This window comes from Lipotes vexillifer, unplaced genomic scaffold, assembly GCF_000442215.2.
Source record: "Lipotes vexillifer unplaced genomic scaffold, Lipotes_vexillifer_v1.1 scaffold553, whole genome shotgun sequence".
Classification (NCBI taxonomy): domain Eukaryota; kingdom Metazoa; phylum Chordata; class Mammalia; order Artiodactyla; family Lipotidae; genus Lipotes; species Lipotes vexillifer.
In genome coordinates this window covers 207160-233981 of record NW_006786729.1, presented here as the reverse complement: position 1 = coordinate 233981, position 26822 = coordinate 207160, and the positions used below count along the sequence as shown (strand labels likewise).

At 42.9% G+C, this 26822-nt stretch overlaps 1 protein-coding gene across 1 annotated transcript in view; it reads right to left on the bottom strand.

Moving 5' to 3' along the window:
* Nucleotides 1–5035: 5035 nt before the first annotated feature.
* Nucleotides 5036–26822, bottom strand: part of LOC103089364 (zinc finger protein 665-like) — a 32504-nt gene continuing 10717 nt past the window's right edge. The window contains 4 exon segments of the mRNA XM_082931142.1: nt 5036–7074; nt 15536–15662; nt 17137–17212; nt 24172–24349. Coding sequence (XP_082787268.1) covers nt 5036–7074; nt 15536–15662; nt 17137–17212; nt 24172–24349 — 2420 coding nt within the window.

The window sequence follows — 26822 nt, the reverse complement described above, 5'->3', positions numbered from 1 at the left end:
TTTTTTTGCGGTACGCGAGCCTCTGTTGTGGCCTCTCCCGTTGCGGAGCACAGGCTCCGGACGCGCAGGCTCAGCGGCCACGGATCACAGGCCCAGCCGCTCCGCGGCATGTGGGATATTCCCGGACCAGGGCACGAACCCGCGCCCCCTGCATCGGCAGGCGGACTCTCAACCACTGCGCCACCAGGGAAGCCCTTTCACTGTACTTTTAAACATCGTACCTTATTGCTGAATTACCCTTATGGAATATAAGCTACTGGAAGCTAGGGCATTGATTTTGTCTCCTGCTATGTCATCAGTGATTAGAATCATTTTTCTTTTTCTTTTTTCCCAAAGGGGATGATGCTCTCTTTCTGTCACATTATTATTTTAGTTAAAAATTTTTTAAAAATAATATTTTTGGCTGTGCTGCACGGCACGTGGGATACTAGTTCCCCGAGCACGGATCAAACCCGCAGCCCCTGCATTTGAAGCGCGGAGTCTTAACCACTGGCCTGCCAGGGAAGTCCCAGAATCACTTCTTACTGATAGAATGAATGAATGCATTTTATCAGTGCAAAGAAGAAAGTTTCTGTAATGGGTACAATCACAGATTAGTAGGTCAAACGGTCAAGTAAAATATATTTGTGACACTGAATTCCTCACTTCCATAACTTTCCAACATAGTGTACTAAGCATCTGTCGTAAACGGTCACGCTGCATTTTGTTCACACATTGTGAATTTTAGGCAACATGTGCTATACGGATCTAACTCATCAGGGAAGTAATGTTTTCATGGAATTTTTCCAATCCACCAAATATTAATTTCAAGATTCCCTCTCCAATGCTCCATTCTACTCCCAAAACAAAATAATAATCTTATTTGTCACACAGAACAGGTTTGTGGTTTTGTTTTTGTAAGTGACCGACTGCCTAGAAAACAGTGAATGAAACAAGTAGGAGGTTTATCATTCTCGCCTAACAGGAAGTTCAGAGGGTGCGGTGGGCGGTGTGATAGGTCCTCTGCCCCGTCTACCGCCATGAGCACTTAAGTCTTCGGTGTCCTAATAGCAACCTGGCTGAGGGATGACAAAGGGTGAAGGCTGAGGGGTAAAACCCTTTTCATTATTAGATTTTATCCTGTTTTCATGGAAACAATAATCCCAGACATTTTTTTTCACCCAAATATTATTAGCTAGCTGTGTTAAATGGCCACCATAATTAATAAGGGATTGGAATTTTGGAATTTCATATTCCCACCTCAAAGACAGAGGAAGGTAAAGGAAAAAGATGTTCAAGAAAACGTTTTTCAGATCAAAGTAAAATACCCCTTATTAATGATATTAAATGACAAGGTAGCCAAGGATAATTGTGGGAAGAGATATATCAACTGACTTTGTTCTAAGGCCTGAGAGTACAATATTCCATGCAACTCTTGGCCAGTCTATGAGGTGTTCCAAATGAGGCAAAAGTTATTAGAGGACTTAGTGTTGTCTAAATTACAGATTTATTTCCTTTCAGCTTCATCTCAATCTAAACAAACTTAAATAATTCTTCAGGGACTCCCCTGGTGGCGCAGTGGTTAAGAATCCGCCTGCCAATGCAGGGGACACAGGTTCAAGCCCTGGTCCGGGAAGATCCCACATGCCACGGAGCAACTAAGCCCGTGCGCCACAACTACTGAGTCTGCGCTCTAGAGCCTGCGAACCACAACTCCTGAGCCCGTGTGCCACAACTACTGAAGCCCGAGCGCCTAGAGCCTGTGCTCCGCAACAAGAGAAGCCACCGCAATGAGAAGCCCACACACCACAACGAAGAGTAGACCCCACTCAGCACAACTAGAGAAAGCCCGCGCGCAACAACGAAGACCCAACGCAGCCAACAATAAATTAAAAAATAAAATAAAAAAATAATAATTCTTCAAGTTTTAATACAGGTATTCTGATTCTAGTTTAGAATAGTTATAGTTTAATGTCACCTCTAAATGTATTTTCATATTGGACTATAACTTAATGGAAATATAACTGGTATATCATAACTCAGTGATGTTCAGAATTGGGAAAGCTACAATAAATATTTCCCATGAAGCAGCAGAGATGTCAACAGGATTTCCCTGGAAATGGCAAACATACTCAATTGAGGGTGAACTTAAAATGTTATTTTAAAGTTATGTTTGTTCTGAAAGACATGAAATAATTCTTACATTATACTTCTCAATTATATTTTTCCCTTTTATTCATTTTAATTTCCACATCTAGTTGCATGGTAATTACACCAACATAATGACTTTCTTCACTCTTTTAACTGTTCCACATCAAGAGCTATGCGTTCCCCTAATTTCTCAGCCACTGTGCAGCTAGGCAAGACCGTGAGAACAGTTTCGCCAAATAGGGTGTGAGTGGAAGTAATGCATTACTCATCTGAATGACCAAATCTATATGTCATAAATCACAATATCACAATCAGAACTTCCTCTTATACAAATATACCTGAGAGAAGGGAAAACACACATCCACAAAGACTTCTTGTAAAAGATGTCCATAGAAGTATTTTTCTTAACAGCCAAAATGTGTAAAGAACCCCTCCAATGAGTGACAACCGGGTAATCAAACTGTGGATATTACTACTCAGCAATAAAAAGTTATGAGGCACTAATAAATGTTACAATATGGATGATCCTTGTAGAGAGTAAACTAACTGAAAGAAGGGAGAAATAAGGCCACGTTATATGACTTAATTTATATGAAATGCCCCAAAGAGCCACGTTCATGCAGACAGAAGGTAACTTAATGTTTCCTTGTGGCTGGGGATGGAATATGGAATAACTGCTAATGTGTGCAGGTCTGTTTGTTTTTCTTAAAGGGGAGTGATGAATGATGAAAATACTGTGGTTGGACATTGTAAATATACAAGTCCTACCATACTGTGCACTTAAAAAATGTGAATTTTATCGTACGCAAATTATACCTCAACAAAACAAACATGATCTAGTATCTCCATATCAAACTCAGGAAAGAGATCTGCTCTATTATACTAACCATGGCCTACAAGGTGTTGGGGATATGAGTTCCAGTTTCCATTGTACTAATGGAAGGAAAAGACGATGACAGGAATAAGGGCAAGATGGGGAGGAACTGAAGAGATACACTATAAGATAAAATTAACATATCGAGTTTCCAAAAATTCCAGTGATGCACCTGCACATTAGCAACAAGTCTCCTGCTTCCACATTCTGAGACTTTAGTTCATTATCTCGTATCATTTCAATTCTCTCAACCTAAATTAAAAACGTGAGAGGCCTCTTTCTTTGTGTTTATATAACACATGCTTTGTACCTGTCATTGCTCTATGTATACTTTCATACCACACAAAACTGAAAATAACTTGATTTATGCATCCTCCAGATTTTTCACTGAATCCATAAAAAGGAAATACAAATTAAATATACAAATTGGGCTAAACAGTATTTTAAAAAGACGATAAACATGACTAACAAAATGGAATGTTACTACAGTTTAGAAACTATGAAACACATTGCTTATTACTGTAACTTCAAATAGATTTTTATTGCCTTTCAAAAATGGCTATTATGGGGCTTCCCTGGTGGCGCAGTGGTTGAGTCCGCCTGCCGATGCAGGGGACACGGGTTCGTGCCCCAGTCCGGGAAGATCCCACATGCCGTGGAGCGGCTGGGCCCGTGAGCCATGGCCGCTGAGCCTGCGCGTCCGGAGCCTGTGCTCCGCAATGGGAGAGGCCACAACGGTGAGAGGCCCGTGTACCACAAAAAAAAAAAAAAAGGAAACTCATGAACACTGATCCTTTCAAATTATTTCCCTGAGTGCTCCAATTACAAAAAATAAGCTGTTATATTTCTTTACTTCTGACATTTCTTCTATTTTCTTATTTTTTTCGTATCCTTACTATATTTCTATTTTCACTTCATGTAAAGGTGCAATCCATGGGTCTAATTTTGGCCTCCACGCACAAAAAGGCAGGCAAAACTATAATCATATCGTATATATCCATGAATGGGGAGGCAGGTATTAGGGTGTGAGAATCTGAAATTTCACTGTATTTTTATTATAGCCACAGAAATAATCTAGGATGCACCATGGAGTGAATAGCTAAATGCAAATTATGAATATACATTTTCAAAACTGTAAGTTGTTTGAGTCTAACATGGAAAGAGATTGTTATAGATGCCATTCAACCCAAACAGCCAAATAATGTATTATTAGTGTTCATCTATTCTGTCACTCCCCAGGCTCTCAAATTTATATCATATTTTATCTTAAAATTGTGTCCTAGTTTTTCTAGGTTACACGGATATGAATAAACCCCACCTAAAGAAGTAGGTCCTTTTTTTTTTTTTTTTTGGCTGTGCAGCACAGCTTGTGGGATCTTAGTTCCCTGACCAGGGACTGAACCTGGGTCCTTGGCAGTGAGAGTGCGGAGTCCTAACCACTGGACCGCCAGGGAATTCCCAAGAAGTAGGTCCTTTCATCTTACTGATCCCTTTCCTGAGACCACCATGGTGACAAATGAAAAGAATGTAATGAAACTATGACGTCAACAGGTTTCTAACTTCAGGTTGCAGGTCATCAACAACAACGTAGCCTTTTCAAGAAACCTCAAATAACTGAATAAAAAAATTTCACAAACTGAAGATAATTAAACTTTCCCACAGATGTCCTTTCTCCATCGGCAGATTTAGTTCCCCCAGTATAAATTTTCTTATGTGTAAGTCGATTGACAGCACTGGTTGAACACTTTATCACCTTTGTTACATTTGTAATGTTTCTTTCCAGTATGAATTCTTTGTGGTGGATCCTGAGGTCACTGCTTAAAGGCCTTGACACACTTGTACAGTTTCTATCTTATGTGAATTCATTCATGACCACAAAGGTACACATTTCTGACAAAGCTGGTCACTGTCATTACATGTGGAAGGTTTCTGTCTAGTAAGAATTCTGTTATGTTCCACAAGCCTGGTTGCAAGCTTTGCCACATACTTAAGGTTTTATATGATTTCTCTCCTTGATGGGAGTCTCTGATTTTAAGGCTTGACCACCTGCATAAGTTTTATCTCAATCCTTATATTCTTTCTACTATGAATTCTCCAATGATCCCCAAAGCTTCAGCTTTTAATAAAAGCACTGCCGCGTGTATCAGCTTTATGATATTTCTTTTCCGTATGTATTTTCTGATGCCTAGCAAGGTTTGTAAATTGGGTAAAAGCTCTGCCACACTCATGACACTTGTAAGGTTTCTCACCAGTATGTATTATCTTATGTCGATTAAGATGTGAACTATCTGTAAAGGCTTTGCCACACTCATTACATTTATGAGATTTCTCTCCAATATGAGTTCTCTTGTGACGCCAAAGTTGTGAATTCTGGATAAAAGCCTTATCGCATTTATTACATTTATAAGGTCTTTCTCCTCTATGAATCCTCTGATGTGCCGCAAGGCTTGACTGCTGGATAAAAGCCTTGCCACATAAATTGCATTTGAGTTCTCCAGTGTGAGTTCTCTCATGACCCCAAAGCTGTGAATGTTGCATCAAAGCCTCGACACACACACATTTATTTGTTTTCTTTCCAGTATGCCTTCTCTGATGCCTACTAAGACTTGAAATTTGGGTAAAAGCTCTGCCACACTCATCACATTTGTATGGTTTCTCTCCAGTATGGATTGTCTTATGTTGAGTAAGATTTGAATGTTTTGTAAAGGCTTTGCCACACTCAACACATATATAAGGTTTCTCTCCAGTATGAATTCTCATGTGTTGGGTAAGGATTGACCGCACGGGAAAAGCTTTGCCGCACTCATTACATTTGTAAGGTTTCTCGCCAGTATGAATTTTCTCATGAATCCAAAGGAGTGAACGTTGAATAAATGACCTCCCACACTCTTGACACTTGTAAGGTTTCTCCCCAGTGTGCAGCCTCTGATGACTTGCAAGGACTGAATTTCGACTAAAGACCTTGCCACACACATCACATTTGTATGGTTTCTCTCCTGTGTGGATTATCCGATGGTTCCTTAGGGCTGAGTGCACACTGAAGGCTTTGCCACACTCATTACATCTGTAAGGTTTCTCTCCAGTATGGATTATCTTATGTTGCGTAAGATTTGAATGCTTCCTAAAGGCCTTTCCACATTCAACACATAGGTAAGGCTTCTCTCCAGTATGGATTCTCTTATGCTGAGTAAGGCTTGAATGCTTCCTAAAGGCTTTGCCACACTCATTACATGTGTAAGATTTCTCTCCAAAATGCACCGTCTGATGACTTCCAAGGATTGATTTTCGACTGAAGACCTTGCCACACACGTCACATTCATATGCCTTCTCTCTTGTATGGATGACCTGATGTCGAGTGAGGTTTGAGCGCTGATTAAAGGCTTTGCCACACTCTTCACATTTGTAAGGTCTCTCTCCAGTGTGAATTCTCTGATGACACGCAAGGTGTGAATTTCGACTAAACACCTTACCACATGCGTCACAATTATATGGTTTCTCTCCTGTGTGGATTAACTGATGTCTAATGAGGTTTGAGCCATAAGGAAAGGTTTTGCCACACTCATTACATTTGTAAGGTTTTTCCTTGTATGCTTTCTGGTCTTGTGTCAGTATTGAAGGATGCATAAAGTCACTCTTGTATGTATTAGAAATGTTGGTTTGGACAATAGGAGAAATTGTCTGAAGTGGTAAAAATGAGGTACTACTGTTGATACTCTTGTCAGCCTGATTAAATTGATCAAATTTCTCTTCACTTTTAAATATATGCAGTTCATCCCGAAAGCTTAATGTAAGCTTATTTTCAATAAGTTTGTTTCCAGTATCCCTTCCACCATGTTGATTTTTTCTGTCAGTGAGATTTTCACTATGGGTTATAGGCATTCCTTTGTAATTTTTTTCATCATCTCTCCACTGACACTCAAACACATGCATGTTTTCCTGGATCTCCCTGAAGTAAAAATCTCTGATTTCATGGCTTTCATGTCTTCCCAACATCACTGTTTGGAATACTTCTCCTGTGCCACTGTTCGCTTTGGGTTTTAATTTCTTGATCACATGTATATGAGAGACAGCTACAAGATATAAAGAAACATGGGTATCCTATTAATTACAGATCGTAAATAAATGTTTCATGTTGAAAACGTGATATGACGCCAAAGGTAATACTTATCCTGAACAGAGTTATAAAACTTCCCAACCATGATCTTCAAATTTTTTGACACACTAAAGAAATAGGATCCTTTATTAATGAAAGAATAATCACATGTAATTCAAATTAATTTTAGGGTAGCCTAGTCAAACACCCTATGACAAAAACAGTCACATTGTGCAACACCCTATGACAAAAACACTCACACTGTGCAAACTTAGCTCTCAAAGAAAGGGTATTTTCCACCATGACCACAAAGATCACATACCTTTTGGCAGTAAACATACTGCTGTCTCATAACTGAGGAGAAAAAACCATAATATATATTTTATGCATAATTATTGTACATAAATAAGTACTAAAGGACAATGTACTGTAATGGTAAATAATCCAAAACAAGCTTATCTAATGAATAATGTAAACAGCTCGCCGTTTAGAATCACAAAACCATTGTAACATTGAGAAAATAAATCAATAAAACAATTTATAAGAAAACAAAGTATTTATCTTAATACACATTATAAATCCACATGTCCCCATTGAGAATAGGCATTTTACAGCATTAATAAGTGGTACGTATCAGATATATTGCATAATACAGGCTGAAAAAACATCATCTATAAATCACAATATAAACTGATAAATATTCTAGTAAATCATGATAAAGCCAGCATAAATAATAAGTCACCATATTATAGAAAATTTTACTCTGTGGAACTCTTTTTTTTTTTTTTTGCGGTACTCGGGCCCCTCACTGTTGTGGCCTCTCCCGTCCCGGAGCACAGGCTCCGGACACGCAGGCTTAGCGGCCATGGCTCACGGGCCCAGCCACTCCGTGGCATGTAGGATCTTCCCGGACCGGGGCATGAACCCGTGTTCCCTGCATTGGCAGGCGGACTCCCAACCGCTGTGCCACCAGGGAAGCCCTACTCTGTGGAACTCTTAACATTCCCCCTTTAGAATAAAGAAAGGACTTCTATTCTAGAAGGAGCACACAATATGAGAACTGGGAGTTATGTTGAAATCACTGACTCATGCAATATCATGTCAGGAAAATACACAACATTATAAAGAAGAGCTGGAGAAAGAAGTCAGAAGTCACAGTTATGATTTCATGACTGCAGTTGTATCAGTCAATTAATAGAGGAATTCCCTCTCTATGCAGTGTCCTTTAACTATCCTGTTCACTGGCACCAAACCATACGTGATACAGAGTAATGTGCTTTGAACATTTACTAATTAAGGTCAGAGACAACATTGTTGAGAATATACTGCAAAATAAAAACATACAAGGTGTACTGCAGACAAAGGGATATCTCATAATAAATATGACAGAAAGTTGACATATCTTATTATAGAAAAGTAACTTTTTGAGTCTTTACTGTAAAACATACAATATTCTAAGCCATCTAAAAACACTAATTTGGGGACTTCCCTGGTGGCGCAGCGGATAAGACTTCACGCTCCCAGTGCAGGGGGCCCAGGTTCAACCCCTGGTCAGGGAACTAGATCCCACATGCATGCTGCAACTAGGAGTTCACATGCCACAACTAAGGAGCTGGCGAACTGCAACTAAGGAGCCCCCCTGCTGCAACTAAGACCCCACACAACCTAAGTAAAAAAACCAAAAAACAAAAAACCACTAATTTGTTTTAAGGCTTGAGGTAAATCACCACTATTTTTAAAATAAGGACAGCAGATTCACAGGGTTTATGTACATAACACAAATTTACACAGAAAGTGAGAGAAGCAAGATTTGAACCTGTACCTACAGAATCAGACATGTTCTTAAGCATGACTGGCCACTCAGGCAGTACAGATTACAAAATATTACAACGAATACCAGGAGCTTAGAAATACTTCAAGGGAGATATAGGAACTCAGCTGTGTCACTATAATAGTGTGACTTGGCCACTCCTCCTGGAATTTGCTTTTGAGTCCTCAGCCCTGTACATTCTGATTCAGGTCCTGTCTGGAGAAAGTTGTTCAGTGGATAAATAGGGGTCATTTTTTACAGTGTGAGTAGTGCAGGGGTAGGGTGGGTGGGTAAAGGAGTGTTGTGGAAATCGGGGAGTTCCAGAGTACAGACTTAATAACTCTAGGAAATAACAGTGTATTCCAACCAAGTCAAGATACCTGGTGAGAAAGGTCAGGTCTGAGGAAGGGCAAGAGTGAAGGGCAGGGAGTAACAAACATGTGGGTGCACAGCTTGTGTTTGCATGTCTGTGGGTCTACAACCGTATGAGGGTGACTAAAATACTGAGCTCGGAAGAAAAGAAGAACTGGCAAGGAGCACAATGCTGTCCCAGTTTTAACTAATGGAATTATATACAGACTATGGGGCAAAAATGGAAGAGCAGGTTTACACCTATATCAATACATGCTGTGAAATTTGTTAAACTGAGTATCTCATGCGTTCCATTTCCAGGCATGTATTCAACACACAATGATATTCCAGGATATGTGCAAGAATGGGAGAAAAATAAGGAAATGGCCATCAAGAGGAGATGGATGTGTTTACTCTGTACACACACATGCAGGTACAATAAAATGTTATCAGTGGGGGCTTCCCTGGTGGCGCAGTGGTTGAGAGTCCGCCTGCCGATGCAGGGGACACGGGTTCATGCCCCGGTCCGGGAAGATCCCATATGCCGCGGAGCGGCTGGGACCATGAGCCATGGCCGCTGAGCCTGCGCGTCCGGAGCCTGTGCTCCACAACGGGAGAGGCCACAACAGTGAGAGGCCCGCGTACCGCCCAAAAAAAAAAAAAAAAAAAAAAAAAAAAAAAATGTTATCAATGGTACAGCAAAATAGGGGGATCTTGATTTTAAAATGATGATCTCCTGGCTGGGTGGGCAGAGAGTTTGTTTGGAGAAACCAAGAGAGCAGGAGGTGTTTGCTAAGGTCTGAGCATTTTAAGATGTGATAATGCTAGTTTAAAAAAAAAAAAAAGAATTTTACTAAATAAAACACTAATTATATAACATCTTTTAAAAAAGAAATCTAAGACTCTTTGTTTGATATTAAAAATAATAGTGTCCCTTTTCCTGGGGTCTCTAATTACTTGAACTCATATCCTGGATCTCTTAACACAATCTCCGCCATATAAAAGGCATGAGGAGCGATGTCAGCAAGATGGTAAGACCAATAAACTCAAGGCAATGATTATCCCATGGGGACACCCAGTTAATAACAATATACAGCCAAAGGGGGAAAAAAATCCTTTGGGAAAACTCTGGAAACCAGTAATAAAGCTGCAGCACTCAAACAAATGACTACCCCCAAAACACTGAACCAAAAAGTGTCAGAAAGATCATGACGATTTGCTTGCCTTTGACTCACTCACTCCCCAGCACATTGCTGTGAGAATGAACAGGAGAAAGCCTCCCAATACCCAGATCTGCCCTCAGGAGGAAATGCAAATCAAAACCCCAGTGACATATCATCTCACACTCCTCAGATGGGTTACCATCAAAAAAGAAAAGAGATAACAAGTGTTGAGCAGAATGTGGAAAAAAGGGATCACTGCTGGGAAGAATGTAAACTGTTGCGGCCACTATGGAAAACAGTATATAATTTCCTCAAAATATTAAAAAAAAACACCCTGCTATCATATAATGCAGCAATTCCACTACTGGGTATGTATCGAACAAAATAAGATCACTGTCTTAAAAAGATACCTGCATTCCCATATTCATTACAGCAGTATTCACTATAGCCAACACATAGAAACAACCTAAGTGTCCAAGAGATGAATGGATAAAAAAAATCTAGTAGACACACAATGCAATATGATTTAGCCACAAAAGAGAAGGAAATTCTGCTATTTGTACCAACATGGATGGACGTTGAGAGTATTTGCTCAGTAAAATAAGTCAAACGTAAAAACTAATACTGAATGATCTCACTTATAGGTGGAATATTGATATATATATATATATACATATAAGAACAAAAAACACCAAAGCTAGCAGAAGTAGAAAAAAGTAGATCAGAGATAAATGAAATAGAGAATAAAAACTACAGAAAACCACAACCACAACTGGGAGGAAGCTTCCCAAATTCCAGCTCTTCCTTAGGAGGAAATGCAAATCAAAACCACAGTGAGCTATCACCTCACACCTGGTAGAATGGCTATCATCAAAATGTCAAGAGATAATAAGGGGAGGTGAGGATGTGTTGAAAAGGGAACCCAGTGCAATGCTGGTGGGAATGTAAATTGGTGCAGCCACCATGGAAAAGAGTATGGAGGGTTCCTCAAAATATTAAAAAAAAAAAAAAAAAAAGAATGACTGAAACAGGAGGGAAGGAGGCAGGGCACAACCTTTGAAAGAATGACAAAGCCTGAGGACATGACATAAACTGATTAGAACCAAATGGATCCAAGATGACGGACAAGTCAACTTTTTCCACTAGACCTTGAGCCTCAGTATACGCTCACATCAGCAAGCTAAATGACACACCCACAGGCGCCATGACAGTTCCAACACCGACCACAAGGATCAAAAAGTGGGCGGTGGCCCAATTCCTGGAAATCCCCCCCTCTTCCTAAAATAGCTGGAATACTCCTCCCACTCATTAGCCTATGAAATTACCCGCTCCTATAAAAACTGACAACCCCATACCCTGGCCCTTTTCTCATCTTCTGAGATGGCCCACACTCTGTCTGTGAAGTGTGTTTCTCTCTAAATAAATCCACTTCTTAACTGTCACTTTGTCTCTCACTGAATTCTTTCTGCGATGAGACATCAAGAACCTGAGCTTCATTAAGTCCTGAAACCAGGTTTGTGATCTCAGTTGGAAGACTGTGGGTTTTGGCTGGGTTCGAGTCCCGGCACGTGGGTTCAAGTCCCAATCTGAGGTGCATGGTTTCACTCCCATAGGATATAGCAATCCCACTTCTGGATACATATTGAAAGGAAATGAAATCACTACCTCAGATATCTGCCCCCCATGCTGTTGCAGCATGATTTACAATAGCCAAGACATGGAAATAACCTAAGTGCCCAACAGTATGTAAATAAATTTTAAAATGTTACACACACACTGGAATATTATTTTCAGCAATAAAAAAATTAAGTAGTAAATCCTGCTACCTGTACCAGCATGGACAGACCTTCAGGGCATTATTCCAAGTGAAGTAAGTCAGGAGAGAAACACAAATACAGTATGACCTCAATTATATCACACACAGTGGAATTTTAAAACAAAAACAGACGCGAAACGATTAGAAAAAGAGTAGAATAGTGGTTGCAGGGGCTGGGGATTGGCAGTTTCAGTTATAAGGTGAATAAGTTCATGGTGACTGTTGTTAACAATACTGTAATTATATACTTGAATTTGATAAGACAGTAGATGTTAAATGTTCTCACCACACACACACACAAAATTGTAATTATGTGAATTGATGTATGTGTTAACTAAGCTGTGGTAATTATTTAGCAATATATTTTATGTATATCAAATCATCACTCTGTACACTTTAAATTTACACCATGTTATGTTTGATTATATGTCAACAGACCTGGGGAAAAAGAAAATACAAAGGAGTACACAAAAGAGATCCTGGTTTATCATGTGAATAAGAATTTAAAAAAAAAAAAAAAAAGCAGAGAGAGAGAAAGGAAGAAAAGATGGGGGAAAAAAAAAATCTCAAAAGACCAAAACAGAGCCAAAGCTCCAGAAGGAAAGAAATAAGAGTAAGATTAGAGATAAAGGAACTAGAAAATAAAAAAACCACAATCACAAAACTAAAAGTTCATTCTTTGAGAGACAAAATTTACACTCAGCAAGATTAAGAAAAAATCAGAAGACTCATAGCTAAAATCAGAAATGAAAGAGGAAACATTACAACTGATGCTACAGAAATCGAAAGGATTATAAGAGAACAGTATAAGCAATTCTATGTGTAAATAAAGAGTGGTAAACCAAGGAGAAATAGCTAAATTTTTAGCAACACAACCTCTGAAGACTGAACAATTCAGAAATACAAAAACTGAACAGACCTATACCTAGTAAGGAGATTGAATCACTAATCAAAAAGCATTCAACAGGGCTTCCCTAGTGGCGCAGTGGTTGAGAGTCCGCCTGCCGATGCAGGGAACACGGGTTCGTGCCCCGGTCGGGGAAGATCCCACATGCCGCGGAGCGGCTGGGCCTGTGAGCCATAGTCGCTGAGCCTGCGCGTCCGGAGCCTGTGCTCCGCAACGGGAGAGGCCACAGCAGTGAGAGGCCCGCGTACCGCAAAAAAAAAAAAAAGAAAAGCATTCAACAAAGGAAAGCCAGATAGCTTCACTGCAGAATTCTACCCAACATTTAAAAACAATGAATACCAATCTTCCTCAAACACTTGCAAAAAAACACGAAGTGGAGGAAATAATTCCAAACTCCTTCTATGAGGCCAGAATTACTCTAATACTAAAACAGACAAAGACACTGCTAGAAAACCACAGACCAATACCTCTGATGAATACTCATGCAAAAATCACAAATAAAACGATAGTAAACCAAATGCAACACCACATTAAAAGAATTATACACCACGACCAAGGGGGATATATTTTTGGAATGCAAGGGTGGTTCAACATATAAAAACTTTTCCATGTAAACCTGCACATTGAAAGAGTAAAAGGAAAAAAAAAAGCTACACAATCATCTCAATTGATGCAGGAAAACTATTTGAAAAAAGTTAACATGACAAAAAACACTCAGTAAAGTGGAATACAAAACAGCTACCTCAACACAGGAAAGGACATGTATGAAATGGCCAAAGCATCATACTCCATGTTGAAAGACTGAAAGCTTTTCCTTGAAGATCAGGAACAAGACAATGATACATGCTCTCACTATCTGTATAAAACATATTACTGAAAAAAAATTACTAGAAGTCCTAGCCAGAATAGGAAGAAAAAGAAATAAAAGGGGGCTTCCCTGGTGGCACAGTGGTTGAGAGTCCGCCTGCCGATGCAGGGGACACAGGTGCGTGCCCCGGTTCGGGAGGATCCCACATGCCGCGGAGCAACTGGACCCGTGAGCCACAGCTACTGAGCCTGCGTGTCTGGAGCCTGTGCTCCGCAACAAGAGAGGCCATGACAGTGAGAGGCCCGTGCACCGCAATGAAGAGTGGCCCCCGTTCACCGCAACTAGAGAAAGCCCTCGCACAGAAATGAAGACCCAACACAGCCAAAATAAATAAATAAATAAAATAAAAATAAAAATAGAACAGTTGGAAGGGTGGAGGGATTTGAACAGGCAGGCGGGGCTTGAGACAGCCCCATGCAGGTTCTGGGGTGACAGATGGAATCAAAGAGCAGCCAGTGTTTTCTCATCTCCTGATTAGGTCTCCTAAGTACAGCAGATGGAGATGGAACTGGGAAAGGTCCAGGGGTTAGGACTGGAGGTGTCAGCTCTGATCAATATGGACTAAGAACTTAGCATCTGATGGAATCAAGAACAGAATGAGAGACCAAGGGGAAAAGAGACCCCTTTCAAACATCCCGTCCCACGCTCCTCAAGGAACCAAAGAGTTCACAGGAGCCAGATGACGGGGTGTAGATCATGATAAAAACTCTGCCTTTGTCTGTTTTGGAGCTGCAGCACCCCTGAAGGGTGAAAAGACACATTTACATGTTAAAGGACAGAGTGGTAAGTTAGGGATGAGAAAAATGTCCTCTGAGAGTTCACAAGAAATAAACTTCTGTTTTCCCATAGAACTCTCCCACTTAAGGAAAGTTTCCCAAACACTATTAATGGTGAGGTTTCCTCTCTGCTCTTCTGAGCTCCCACCTGTGTTGGCACCTTTGCTACTTCCCATTCCATTTGATTTTTTGCTATTTTTCACTTCACCCTCCAGAGCCCCTTTCCCTTGCTCCAAAATGGAGATAATATTCAGAACAGAGACAGAAATTCGTACTCATAAAAAGAAAGGAACATGGTGTCCTGTGGTGTTTCCAGAATCCCAGTTCCTTGTTCAGCTGAGGAGTGAGGACATTACACATGGGTCTGGAGAAACATTTCACAAATTCATCCACCACCTCCTTCTGAATACACAGGGAACAGTATGATATGCAGACATCCAGCTCTCTTCCTAGAACTACTGAATCAAAAGCACAGGGGTAGAAAACAAGAAATTTGATATATTAAGGGTTTGCCATTGGGCTTTGTAAATACTGAAGCTCTGGAACAACTAGTATATCATAAAATGGGCAGATTCCTGAAGAAAAGCAATTTTAAACTCCTGATGTCGAATCATAAAACTTTTCATGTCTGAGTCAACAGGGCTTTCAGGTCAGTCAAGCAAAACAGGGCCTCCCAAGAGGCGCACAAGGGAAAATGCAAATATACCCAAGGGCAGGTCCCGACTTCTGGAGGGAAGTTATCCTCACCCAGGGAGAGCAGGTTCCCGTAGGTCTCCACCATCACGTCCCTGTACAAGGCCCTCTGAGCAGGGTCCAGGCATTCCCACTCCTCCTGAGAGAACGTGATGGCCACATCCTCAAAGGTCAACTGTCCCTGAAACAAAAGATACATCTCACCAAGGGGCCATGAGGAGAGCTCTTACCGTCACATAAAAGAAGAGAGAGGATCAACCGGGTTGAAGAGTGCGTTCTGACAGACTTGAGTAAAGGCATTTTGAGCAAGTTATATGCCTGAAGTTTTAGTTTCTTTGCTTCCACAAAAGATTACGATATCCTCCGAGTCAGTGTGGATTACTGGTTTTTGTGGATGATACATGAAATATACAAGTAAAAACGCAACACGGGTTGTCTACACAGGAATGTCAGATATCACGTTCTACACATTGAGGGTATTCAGTATGCAGATGAGCTAGGACATGAGTTGTGTCTTCAGAGGCGACTCCACAGTGGCTTTACCGAGAGATCAGGATCTTAAAATTGTGATGAGGATAACAAAGAACAATGATGAAACGCATGTGAACACGTCCTATGTGCTAAGCATTACTCTTGAGACTTTACATATATTAACTTGTTACCGACATAATAGCTCATTACAGAAAGACCTGTTCCCACTTTACAGAGGAGAAAACTGTGTCACAGACACTCTAAGAAACTCGCCTCAGATCAAATAGCTAAGAAATGACACAGCGAGCACCTGAACTCAGGTGGTCAGCCCCTAATTAAACCTAAACAATCAAAGTTAAGTACAGCATGAAAAGTACCCTGACAGAGGGCTCCCTGAAAAACCCTGAAACGTACAAGGTGAACAATGTGCAAATGCATAAAAAGTCATATATAAATACATACGTGTCTACACATAATGTTACCATTTTTGCTACTATTTAAATTATTAATGGGATAGTGCAAAAGAGAATTAACATGTAATTTCAACTCCTAAAAAAAGATAAAACTTATTTATAAAATGATATTTTATAAAAGCCATGGACTTTCACATCCATGCACTAATGCACACACATGTAGACACACCATTCACTAAAATGAGAGGAGCTGTCTCAACATATTTTGGATGATCTTTTAAATTATCATTTTGATCAATGTATTTCAACATCTCTGGGACAATGAAAATGTACTAAGTGTACTTAATTTAGTTTGTCAACATTATTCTATAGTAGGTTAGTAAAAAGCAGATGCAAACATGAAGAAATATATAATGCTTTAATGTCTATAAAATACATATACTCAAAAATACAAATATAATTTTATCCATTTAAATTTAGATATGTGGCTATTAAAAAAAGCCAAACCAAGTTTGTTTATTCCAGTAATAAAATATTGATTCAAAATTGGAAGGGTTATTAGTGGTGTACATCAATTTAACAGATTAAGGAAAGAAATTATCAGAATAGTAGAGTTGAAAAATTCTTGGATAATTAAAAATCATAACAAAAAGAATACTAAAAAAAAAAAACTTTTATTGCGCAAACTGAAGCATCAGAGAAGACTGGCAAGTCTGAAGAAGGGCATTTTGGAAGGACAGACAAAATAATCAACTGACAATACGACTTTACCTGACTCACAGCCATTCCTGACTCCTTTTCTTTCCTCTCCCTCCTCTTCCGGGCTTCTTCCTCAGACAACGTGAGTCTTTAGAGGTTGACCTTGAAAGTTGGAAACAGGCTGTTCAATGCATAGAATCAACACACCTCCTTCCTGAGTCACCACCACACACACAGGGAAGCCCTCAGCATGTGGAACAGATGGTCCTCTGCTGTCCACTGTCCCAGGAGGGACTCAGGACAGTAAACTCCCCCACAGAGACCAACAGGTGAGTTTCCCCACACTTTCCATCAGACCTCGCTCCCCTCCCGGTGAGGCCCTCACGTACCCAGCAGCAGCGGGCACCTCAGCTGGACCCGACGATCCCCTGCAGGTCACAGACCAGCCCTGATCCATCCCCACGCAGAGCAGAGCCCTCACCCTCAGCCCAGATCTCAGCCCTCAGGAATGTGGGGGCCCAGAGTCACGATGCTCAGGGAGGGATCCAGATTGGAATCACCTGGGGCAACATAAATATTATTGAGCTTTGGTCCCACACTGACTACATGAAGAGGAATCCCTGGTCAGAGGGTACAAAACATGTCTATGCATAAAGCCTCATCGATCTAATGGGAAGCCTGGGTTGAGCACCACTCACAGGAGGCAAGCCCAGCACAGCCCCTACTTGCTTATTCTTTCCCAGCTTTACTGAGGTGTAACTGACGAATTAAAATGGTGTAAATATAAGGTGTACGATGTGATTATTTGACAGATGTATACACTGTGAAATAATTATCACAATCAAGTAATTACACGTCCATCAACCCACAATTACCATTTTGTGTCTGTGTGGCGAGAACACTTAACATTTATTCTCTCTGCAAAATTCAAGCATATAGAAATACACTACAATTAACTACAGTCAGCATGCTGCACACTAGCTCCCCAGAACTTACTCATTTTACAACTGAAAGTTTACCCCTTTGACCAAAATCTCCCCATTTTCACCAACTCCCAGACCTTGGTAAACACCATTCCACTCTCTGGTTTTATGAGTTTAACTTTTTCAGTTTCCACACATAAGCGAGATCAGACAGTATGTCTTTCTAGGTCTGGCTTAGTTTACTTAGCAGAATGTTCTCCATGTTCATCCATGGTGTCGTAAATGGCAGGATCCTTCATTTTTACGGCTGAATAATAATAGTTCATGGTATGTATATAACACATTTTTGTTATGCATTTATCTGTCACCAGACCTTCGTGTTGTTTCTACATCTTAGCTGCTATGACTAATGCAGGGATGCTCACAGGAGTGCAGGTATCGCCTTCCAAATACTGATTTTGTCTCCTTTGCATCAACAGCCAGAATGGGCTTGCTAGGCGGTCTGCCTGACCTATTTTCAAGTTTTGAAGAAACCTCCACACTGAGTTTCACAACTGCTGTACCATTTACATTCCCACCAACAGTGTAGGAGGGTTCCCTTTTATCCCCACCCTTGCCAATACTTGCTATCTCTTATCTATTGGCTAACAGCCATTCTGAAAGGTGTGACACCTCCTTGCGGGTCTGCTCTCCCCTGAGGCCTGGTTCTCACCAGGACTCAGCCAGTGGAAGGGGAAAAAGCAGAAGGAAACGTGCAGAGCATTAGGGACCAGAGGTGGGGGTGAGGGTGTGGCTGGCATGTTAAATGGGAGGGGGCTGGTCAGAGTAGGCTCCACTCAGACGCTGACATCAGACCACAGACCTGGGGGAGGAAGCGTGTTTGCCACCTGGATCTGAGGGACAGCCCCTGTGAGGGCCCTGGGACAGCAGGAACCTTGACCCCAGGAAAAGGAAGGAGCCTTGGGTGGCTGCAGCAGGGTGAGGAGGTGCACGGGAGGGGAGGTCAGAGAGGCACCAGGGGAAGCTGATGACGAAGGGCCTCGGTCTCCAAGCATTTTTCTTCCATAAGAAAAAAAGAATTTTAGCAACCACGCATTCCATCACTCGTTTTAAGTAAACATCTAATATTTTTGTATCTTATACTTTAGAACAATTACACATAATGTAGTGTTTTAAATATTTTATATACATACCAAAACGTTCATCAGAGCCCCAGGAAGGATGGTGTCGCCCTTAAGCAAGATGTGTTAGACGGCAGGGGGGAACACGGTCAGGGATCTCAAGGAGTCAGTTTCAGACAAATTAAGGTGGAGATGCCTGTTAGATGTCCCAGCAGACATGTCGAGGAGACAGCTGGACACAGGATTCCAGACTTTAAGGGAGAGATGTGGGCTTGAGAGGGCAAACTGGGAGACAGGCAAGTGGTGTTGAAAACTCATGAGAAGGGATGATGAGGAAAGGCAGCGGATATAGACAAGAGAAGAGGTTCAACGACTAAAACTTTTGGAGGCTGCCACGTTCAGAAACCAGGGTGTTCACAAAAATTCATCAGAGGACAGCGAGAAGGGAACAGGGAAGTGAGAAGAAAATTGAAGCAAACAGACTTTTAAAGGTTAAATCAGTCTTTCAAGGAAGAAGGAGTGATCCTGTGCGCAACATGCTGCCGATACAATGAGCAAGATGAGAAGAGGAAATAAATTATTCGATTGAGAGATGAGGTCATTGGTGACTGGAAAAGAAAATATCAGTAGATGGTGGATGTGAAAGCTTGATTGGGTGGGGTTCACCGGAGAACTAGAGGCAAGAATTGAAGACAAAGAGCATAAACAAGTTTGTAGTATATTGTGCTCTGACATGGAGCATAGAGAAAAGGTACTTAGTAGTGGGGGAAATGTAGTTAATTAAGAATGCTTTGCTTTTTTTTTGTTGGGTTTTTTTTTGCGGTACACGGGCCTCTCACTGTTGTGGCCTCTCCCGTTGCGGAGCACAGGTTCCGGACGCGCAGGCTCAGTGGCCATGCCTCACGGGCCCAGCCGCTCCGCGGCATGTGGGATCCTTGCGGACTGGGGCACGAACCCGTGTCCTCTGCATCGGCAGGCGGACTCTCAACCACTGCGCCACCAGGGAAGCCCAAGAATGCTTTGTTTTAAAGATGGTAGAGTGAGCTTCCCTGGTGGCACAGTGGTTGAGAATCTGCCTGCCAATGCAGGGGACACAGGTTCCAGCCCTGGTCCAGCAGGATCCCACATGCCGCGGAGCAACTAAGCCTGTGCGCCACAACTACTGAGCCTGCGTTCCAGAGCCCTCGAGCCACAACTACTGAGCCCACGTGCCACAACTACTGAAACCCACATGCCTAGAGCCCGTGCTCTGCAACAAGAGAAGCCACTGCAACGAGAAGCCCAAGCACCGCAACGAAGAGCAGCCCCCACTTGCTGCAACTAGAGAAAGCCGGCATGCAGCAACGAAGACCCAACGCAGCCAAAATAAATAAATTAATTAATTTTTAAAAAAAAGAAAGAGTGCTACTTCCAATAAAACATCTTCAAAAAAATAAAGATGGTAGAGTGCATAAAAAGGCTTTGGCATGCGTGCGTGTGTGTGTGTCTGTTGGCCTTTGTGTGTAAGGTAGGCAACACCACCATTTGTGTAAGCTGATGAAAATAAACCCCTAAAAGTCAAATACATGATGCAGTGGAGGAAGGATGCCATGCCGTCCTGACACAGAGTGAAGTTGGCAACAAGGGCACAATCGCAGGGTCAGCCGCAGCCAGGAGCAGGGACAGACCTTCACAGTCGATACTGAGGAGAGAACACGGGCCCTGAGGCAGATGGGTGAGCCAGTTAGAGGAGATCTCTTCCCTTCGCTCCAGGGGCTCAATGAAGAAGAAACAGGGTCTTTGCGAGAAAAGACGGGAGAGGATGAATTGGACTTATGAGGGCCTGTAAAGGAAGGGCGTGGAGCAGACACATAGGGAATGTGAGGGAACAGAGCCAGGAATCTGAAGTGAGACCAGTCAATCTGGGGGTGTGTGCTTTTCTCCAGCTGTGATGAGCCACACAGGGACAGCACAGAGGAGGCACAGCTGGATGTGATGGGGATGCCAGGGAGGGCAAGGAAGTAGAGGGTCACAGGAGAATGAGTGCACACGTCCTTTGCTCTGGGGCATCTGACTTGCACGGCTGTAAGTAAGTGACAGGGTGTGCTTGTCTCCATTATGGAAAAACAACCTGGATAAGGTAGGGGAGTGTATTCCACTGGCTTATCATTTTACCCCTGATGCAGACAAAACAAGCCTGGACTATAGTACATACTCCGTATGTAGTCAGCAAATTAATGAGAACACAGAGTGAAACTCGTACACCCTCCAGCATGGTCTTCACTTTGGGGGACAGATGTGTGCAGGGATCCTTTGCCTTGGAAAAAGTGAGGAAGGAGATGATCAGGAACATCAGACGCGGGTCTAGCTGACGGTCCTCCATCCAGACAATGCCCCTTACCCTCAACAAGTGCGAAGGGCAAGTGTAAGTTCAACCGGGACTGCAGTGAGCTCAACCAAGGGGTAGCTGCCTCAGGCTGAACGAGACCCATTTCGGAAATAAAAGAGCCTAAAATCAGCAGAAAAAGGAGAGGCCTCCCGGCTGCCTAGACCCCTCGATGGAGAAAAGGTCTCAGTGTCTAGGATTTCTCACTCTGCAATGACACTGGCTTAAAAAGAAATCACAACCTGGGACTTCCCTGGCGGCCCAGTGGTTAAGACTCTGTGCTTCCCAACGCAGAGGGTGCAGGTTCGATCCCTGGTCAGGGAAGTAAGATCCCATATGCTGCGGTGGGGCTGGGGGGTGGGAGGGTCACAGCCTGAAATCCTGACTTGATTGGGTTGGTTGGGATTGTGCAAAGCAATAGCAGAAGCACAGCAGGAAGTGGGTGTCTGAACCGAACAGTAGAGGGGAAGCTGGAAGACCTGAGGGAGGCAAGGCACAAAGAGAGAAAACACTTTTCTTCTTCAAATCACCTACCTGGGAAACCACCATCACTGCCGTTCTAGCGAACACAACAGAGAAACGTGTATGAAGGGTGAGTGTGTGTTGGGTAGGAACACAAGTTCCTTTCTGTCATCTGACCTCATCCGCTCACCCCATTCTACACTCTACTAACTGCTGAGCCCCAGATCCACTGGTGAGTATGAACAGAGCTTTTCCTTCATCCCACTCCTGAGTTTTCCCGCAAATACCAGGGCTGTAACTCCCCAAATGAGGCTCCCCTTCCTGTCTCCAAATTCCCTTCTCAGACCATAGCAGCCCTTCTCATTGGTTCCGCATTTAGTTTAAAACATCTTGTTCATCTGCTCCCCAGCTGCCTTGTGACTGTTGTGTGCGTGCGTGTGTGTGTGTGTGTGTGTGTGTGTGTGTGTGTGTGTGTGGTGTTTTGGGACAGATGTGCAGAGGACAGTAGAGAACCCACCACTGGCCTGGTAGGAAGGAAGCAGAAGCTGCATTTTCCCAACAATGAGCCTTTGTACTTCAATTCACCTTGGTGTTGACTGCCCCCGATTCCTGGAACAATCCTTCTCCGAGTAATAGGGCGTTATGGCCCCTCCCAAGTTGTGCCCATAGACACATCCCCCACAGGTCCTCCGTATGAAACTTTTCTGCCCTCTGCAGCTTAAGACCCAATGTTTCCCTTCTGGAGTCATACAGACTTATGAAGTCTCAAGCGGCCCAAAACACTCCTGAGACACCCCATAATGATCCCTTATCCTACTATGAAACCCCACAAAACATTCCAAACCCTAATAACTCATGCATTTAGATGGAACAGTACACATGAAGACCCTCGAGGACCCACTAGACTGAAGACACCGTATTTTCATTCAGTGACCTCAGCACAAACACTGTCATCTCCAAAAACTACTACTAAGAGAGGTGTCTCCAGTGATGCACATGTCCCAACAAGACCCCAACATCTTTGAAGAAAACCCTCCAAATTCTCTTTCGTATCTTCCAAAATGCCACTGGAACTTTCTTCACCTGCAACTCAAAATATCTCAAAACACAAAAGGTAACCCACAAAATGATCTCTGAAGGTTTTCCCTGTAATTACTATATGGGATGCATGATGATTCTTGCCTTCCCAAAAGATCCCACAGATGTCACTGAGTGGCGTGGATTCTGTGGGACACCCTTTAGGCACCCGTTAGGACCAACACCCCACCCTCCTGCATACAGAGCTCTCCCTGTGGGCTTAGCTCAGGCCTTGATTCTAACAACATCGCAGGAATACATTTCTCTCTGCCAAATCCACTGCCGTCATTCCTCCACAGGTGTGATCATGAGTTACTCAATTAAACCCATGCGTGTAAATCTCAGTCTCCGCATCTGTGTCCCAGGAAACGTGAGCTAAGACACTAGGGCACCCCCAAACCATTCCATGCAGCCCACAACCACCCATAAACCCACTTGCAGATGCTCCAGCCAGAACTGCAGCATCCCTTGCCAACAGCTCCACACACCCCATGACCCCACAACTCTGCTTGGGACAGCTGCACACACCATTCATTGGGCTCATCTAGAGGCCCACACTTACTTCCGTATCCCTCCGGCAGACACCTACAGGCTCCTCCCCACTTTCTCCATTTTTCCTCCTCTCCTTCATGCATGCATGAGCAAGCAGGGCTGAAAGGCACAGAGACCTATGGGCACAGGATCGCGAGAGGAACACACACAAGCTGCAGACTGAAGGACACTGGGGCATTCAGTATGGGTATCAAGAAGCTGGTCCTCCTGGGAAAACGCTGAAAGGGGTCAGCTTAGAAATAAACTCTGGGCAAACGTCTTCATCATGAATAGAGGGGCTCTGTTGGAAGAAGGTTCCAGGTCAATCCAGCCCATTCTTCATCACTTGCAGAGAACAGACAAGAGGTACTTGAGAGGAGCATCTACTTAGCAGCTCACAGATCACATAAAAGGGAAGAAAACGCAATACGAGATGGACTGACGGAACTCACTTTCAACTGTTAAAAGATCACTGACATCCTTACCAAGTACTCATTGAAACAGGCCCTCACCAGTCCTCTACGTTGCCATCTGTTCTCACTCATTCTTATTTTCACCTTAGTTTTCCTATTTCTCTGTCAACCGCTCTGTCTCTGCTTCTCCTGATCCCCCTCGCCCACATATTTACCGTGATGTCGACTGAATTAAGATGCCCGCCCAGCGGAAGTGCACATTTTCCAGCGGGGTGGAATTTGAGACCGAAGAACACTGAGCGTCACACGGCTGGCCCAGGTCACCTCCCCCTATGCGGGGTGAGGGGAAGGGCTGACTAAGAAGCGGAGGCCGGGGGAGCAGAAGGACCGGGCCTGAGGAAGACACGAAAAAAGACTGGCGTGGAGGAAGGGGGTCTCAGGAGAGGGGGGTCTCAGGAGAGGGGCGGGCTCTCCAGAATCCCGGGACCGGGGAGAGGACGCGGGCTGTCCGGGAGCGGGGCGGCCAGGGCTGCCCTCCAGGGGCCGAGAGGGCGAGGCTGGGGTGGAGCGAATCCACCTCACAGAAGAGGACTTCACAGGGGGGGCGGAGGTCAGTAAAGGATTTTAACCAGGAAAATGCAGCGAAAAAGAAGCGAAAAGAAAAGCCAAAGGAACGAACTAGCCTCAGAGCGATTTCAAACCCAGAGGGAAACGACCCCTGCCCTGTGACGGCGACGTCTGGACTTACTTGGGGCGGAGGGGCAGGTGCGGTGATTTTAAGGTCCGTAGTGACTCCCACACCCAGAGGATGGGCTGGGGTGGGTGTTGTGAAGCGCAAACTTACACTAGAAAGAAGAAACTTACGCTCCGCCTGTGACCTTCGCTCCGCGCTCTCCGCTTCCGGGTCCGTTGGCAACTGCGCACGCGCGGAGTTGAGCGGCGGGGGCGGGGCCTGGACGGAGCGCTACCGCGAGGGGCGGGACGTGGGGGGGGCCCAGGTCTGCGCGGTCCCAGGAGAAGGCGGGGAAGGGTGCGTCCCTCCGCCTAGCTGCGAAGGCGTAGCTATCGGCTTTAGGAATACTTGAGTGTCTTTTGCGTTTTATGACGCAGCGTTGTTCCCTGCCTGGATTAAGTTACTGTCTCTAACCGTAAAGCTTGCTGTTGTGTGAAACACTTATGATGTTAATGTCTTCCTCATAACGAATTGAAAACTGTTTAAGTCAAAAGCTGTTTGTGCCAGTGAGTTGCGCCCCAGTCCTGCTAGTGAGGCTGAAGCAATTCAGTGGTGAGGGATCGCTGGTTGGATCCAGGAACATTTCCTGAAATTGGATTTAATTTAAGCAGTTTAAGTAAACCAGAGCTGGAGTTGTCTGTGTAGCGATGCTGACCAGAATGTGACATACAAAACTCTGCCTCTGAATAATGCCATTTGCAGTAACATGGATGGACCTAAAGATTACCATACTAAGTGAAGTAAGTCAGACACAGAAAGACAAATTTCATATGATATCGCTTATATGTGGAATCTTTAAAAAAATGATACAAATGAACTTATTTAGAAAACAGAAACAGACTCACAGACTTAGAGAAGGAACTTATGGTTACCGGGGAGAAAGGGTAGGGGGAGTTTGGGGTTGACATGTACACACTGCTATACATAAAATAGATAACCAACAAGGACCTACTGTATAGCACAGGAAACTCTGCTCAATATTCTGTATTAACTTAATGGGAAAATAATTTTTAAAAGAATACATGTATATGTATAACTGAATAACTTTGCTGTACACCTGAAACTAACACAACATTGTTAATCAACTACACTCCAATATAAAATAAAAATTAAAAAACTTAAAAAATAAAAATACTTTTTTCGGAAAAAAAAAAAACCAAAACCAAAACCAAAACCAAAACTCTGCCTCTGTAGATTCAGCCACTTCATACTGACACCCTACTTAACAGCATTTCCGTTTCTATTCCCTGTTCTCGCAGGAGGCCAACTGAACACTGTGCTCAGTTCCAGAGATTCATAGGGACAAGACTGATAAAAGCAGTTTTCATATATTGAGATATAGGGAAGTCATTCTGGCTTATACATGAGTTAACTTGAATTTGATGTTAACTTGAATTTGATATTAACTTAAATAGCCTGTTTGTGGCCTAGCAAACATACATTGTACATCTGCTTTAATTATTAAAGAAAAGGGCACATTGACCAGAACTAAAGAGTGTTCATGCTAAAAATAAAGATTAAATGCCTCTCTTCTTGGGATGCAGATGCTGGTTCTCCTTTGATGATAAGACTCCTTTCCCAGGTGCCAAGGCTATGCTTGCTGACTTGCTGGAGTACATGCTGATCTGTTCTTTTTTTTTTTGAAACCCATAGAAATGTAACCCTGACTTGTTTAATGTTCTTTGTCCTGACAAGATAAAAACGTGTGGCAGAAAACCCTGCTTCTCTGAAGCAGTTTCTCAGAGTAATCTGGGAAGCAGGCTCTGGGCTAGTCCTCAGTTTGGCTCAAATAAACGTCATTTCTATTCTTATTATTGATTGTTTACTGATTATTTTCGTCGACAAGACGGGGTCTGAGACTGGAGGCCTGAGGCATGTGATAATTTAGGTCGGTAACCATTGCTTTTAAAATAGGGATATTTTGTTACAATTAAATTATAAATTGCATTGTTTTCTTTTTGCTAAAGTGTTTTAATTATTTGCCTTTGTAAAACCAACTCTTGGGGACTCTCCTGGTGGTCCAGTGGTTAAGACTCTGCGGTTCCACTGCAGGGGCGTGGGTTTGATCCCTGGTCGGGGAACTGAGATCTTGCATGCCGTGTGGCGTAGCCAAAACAAACAAACAAACAAATA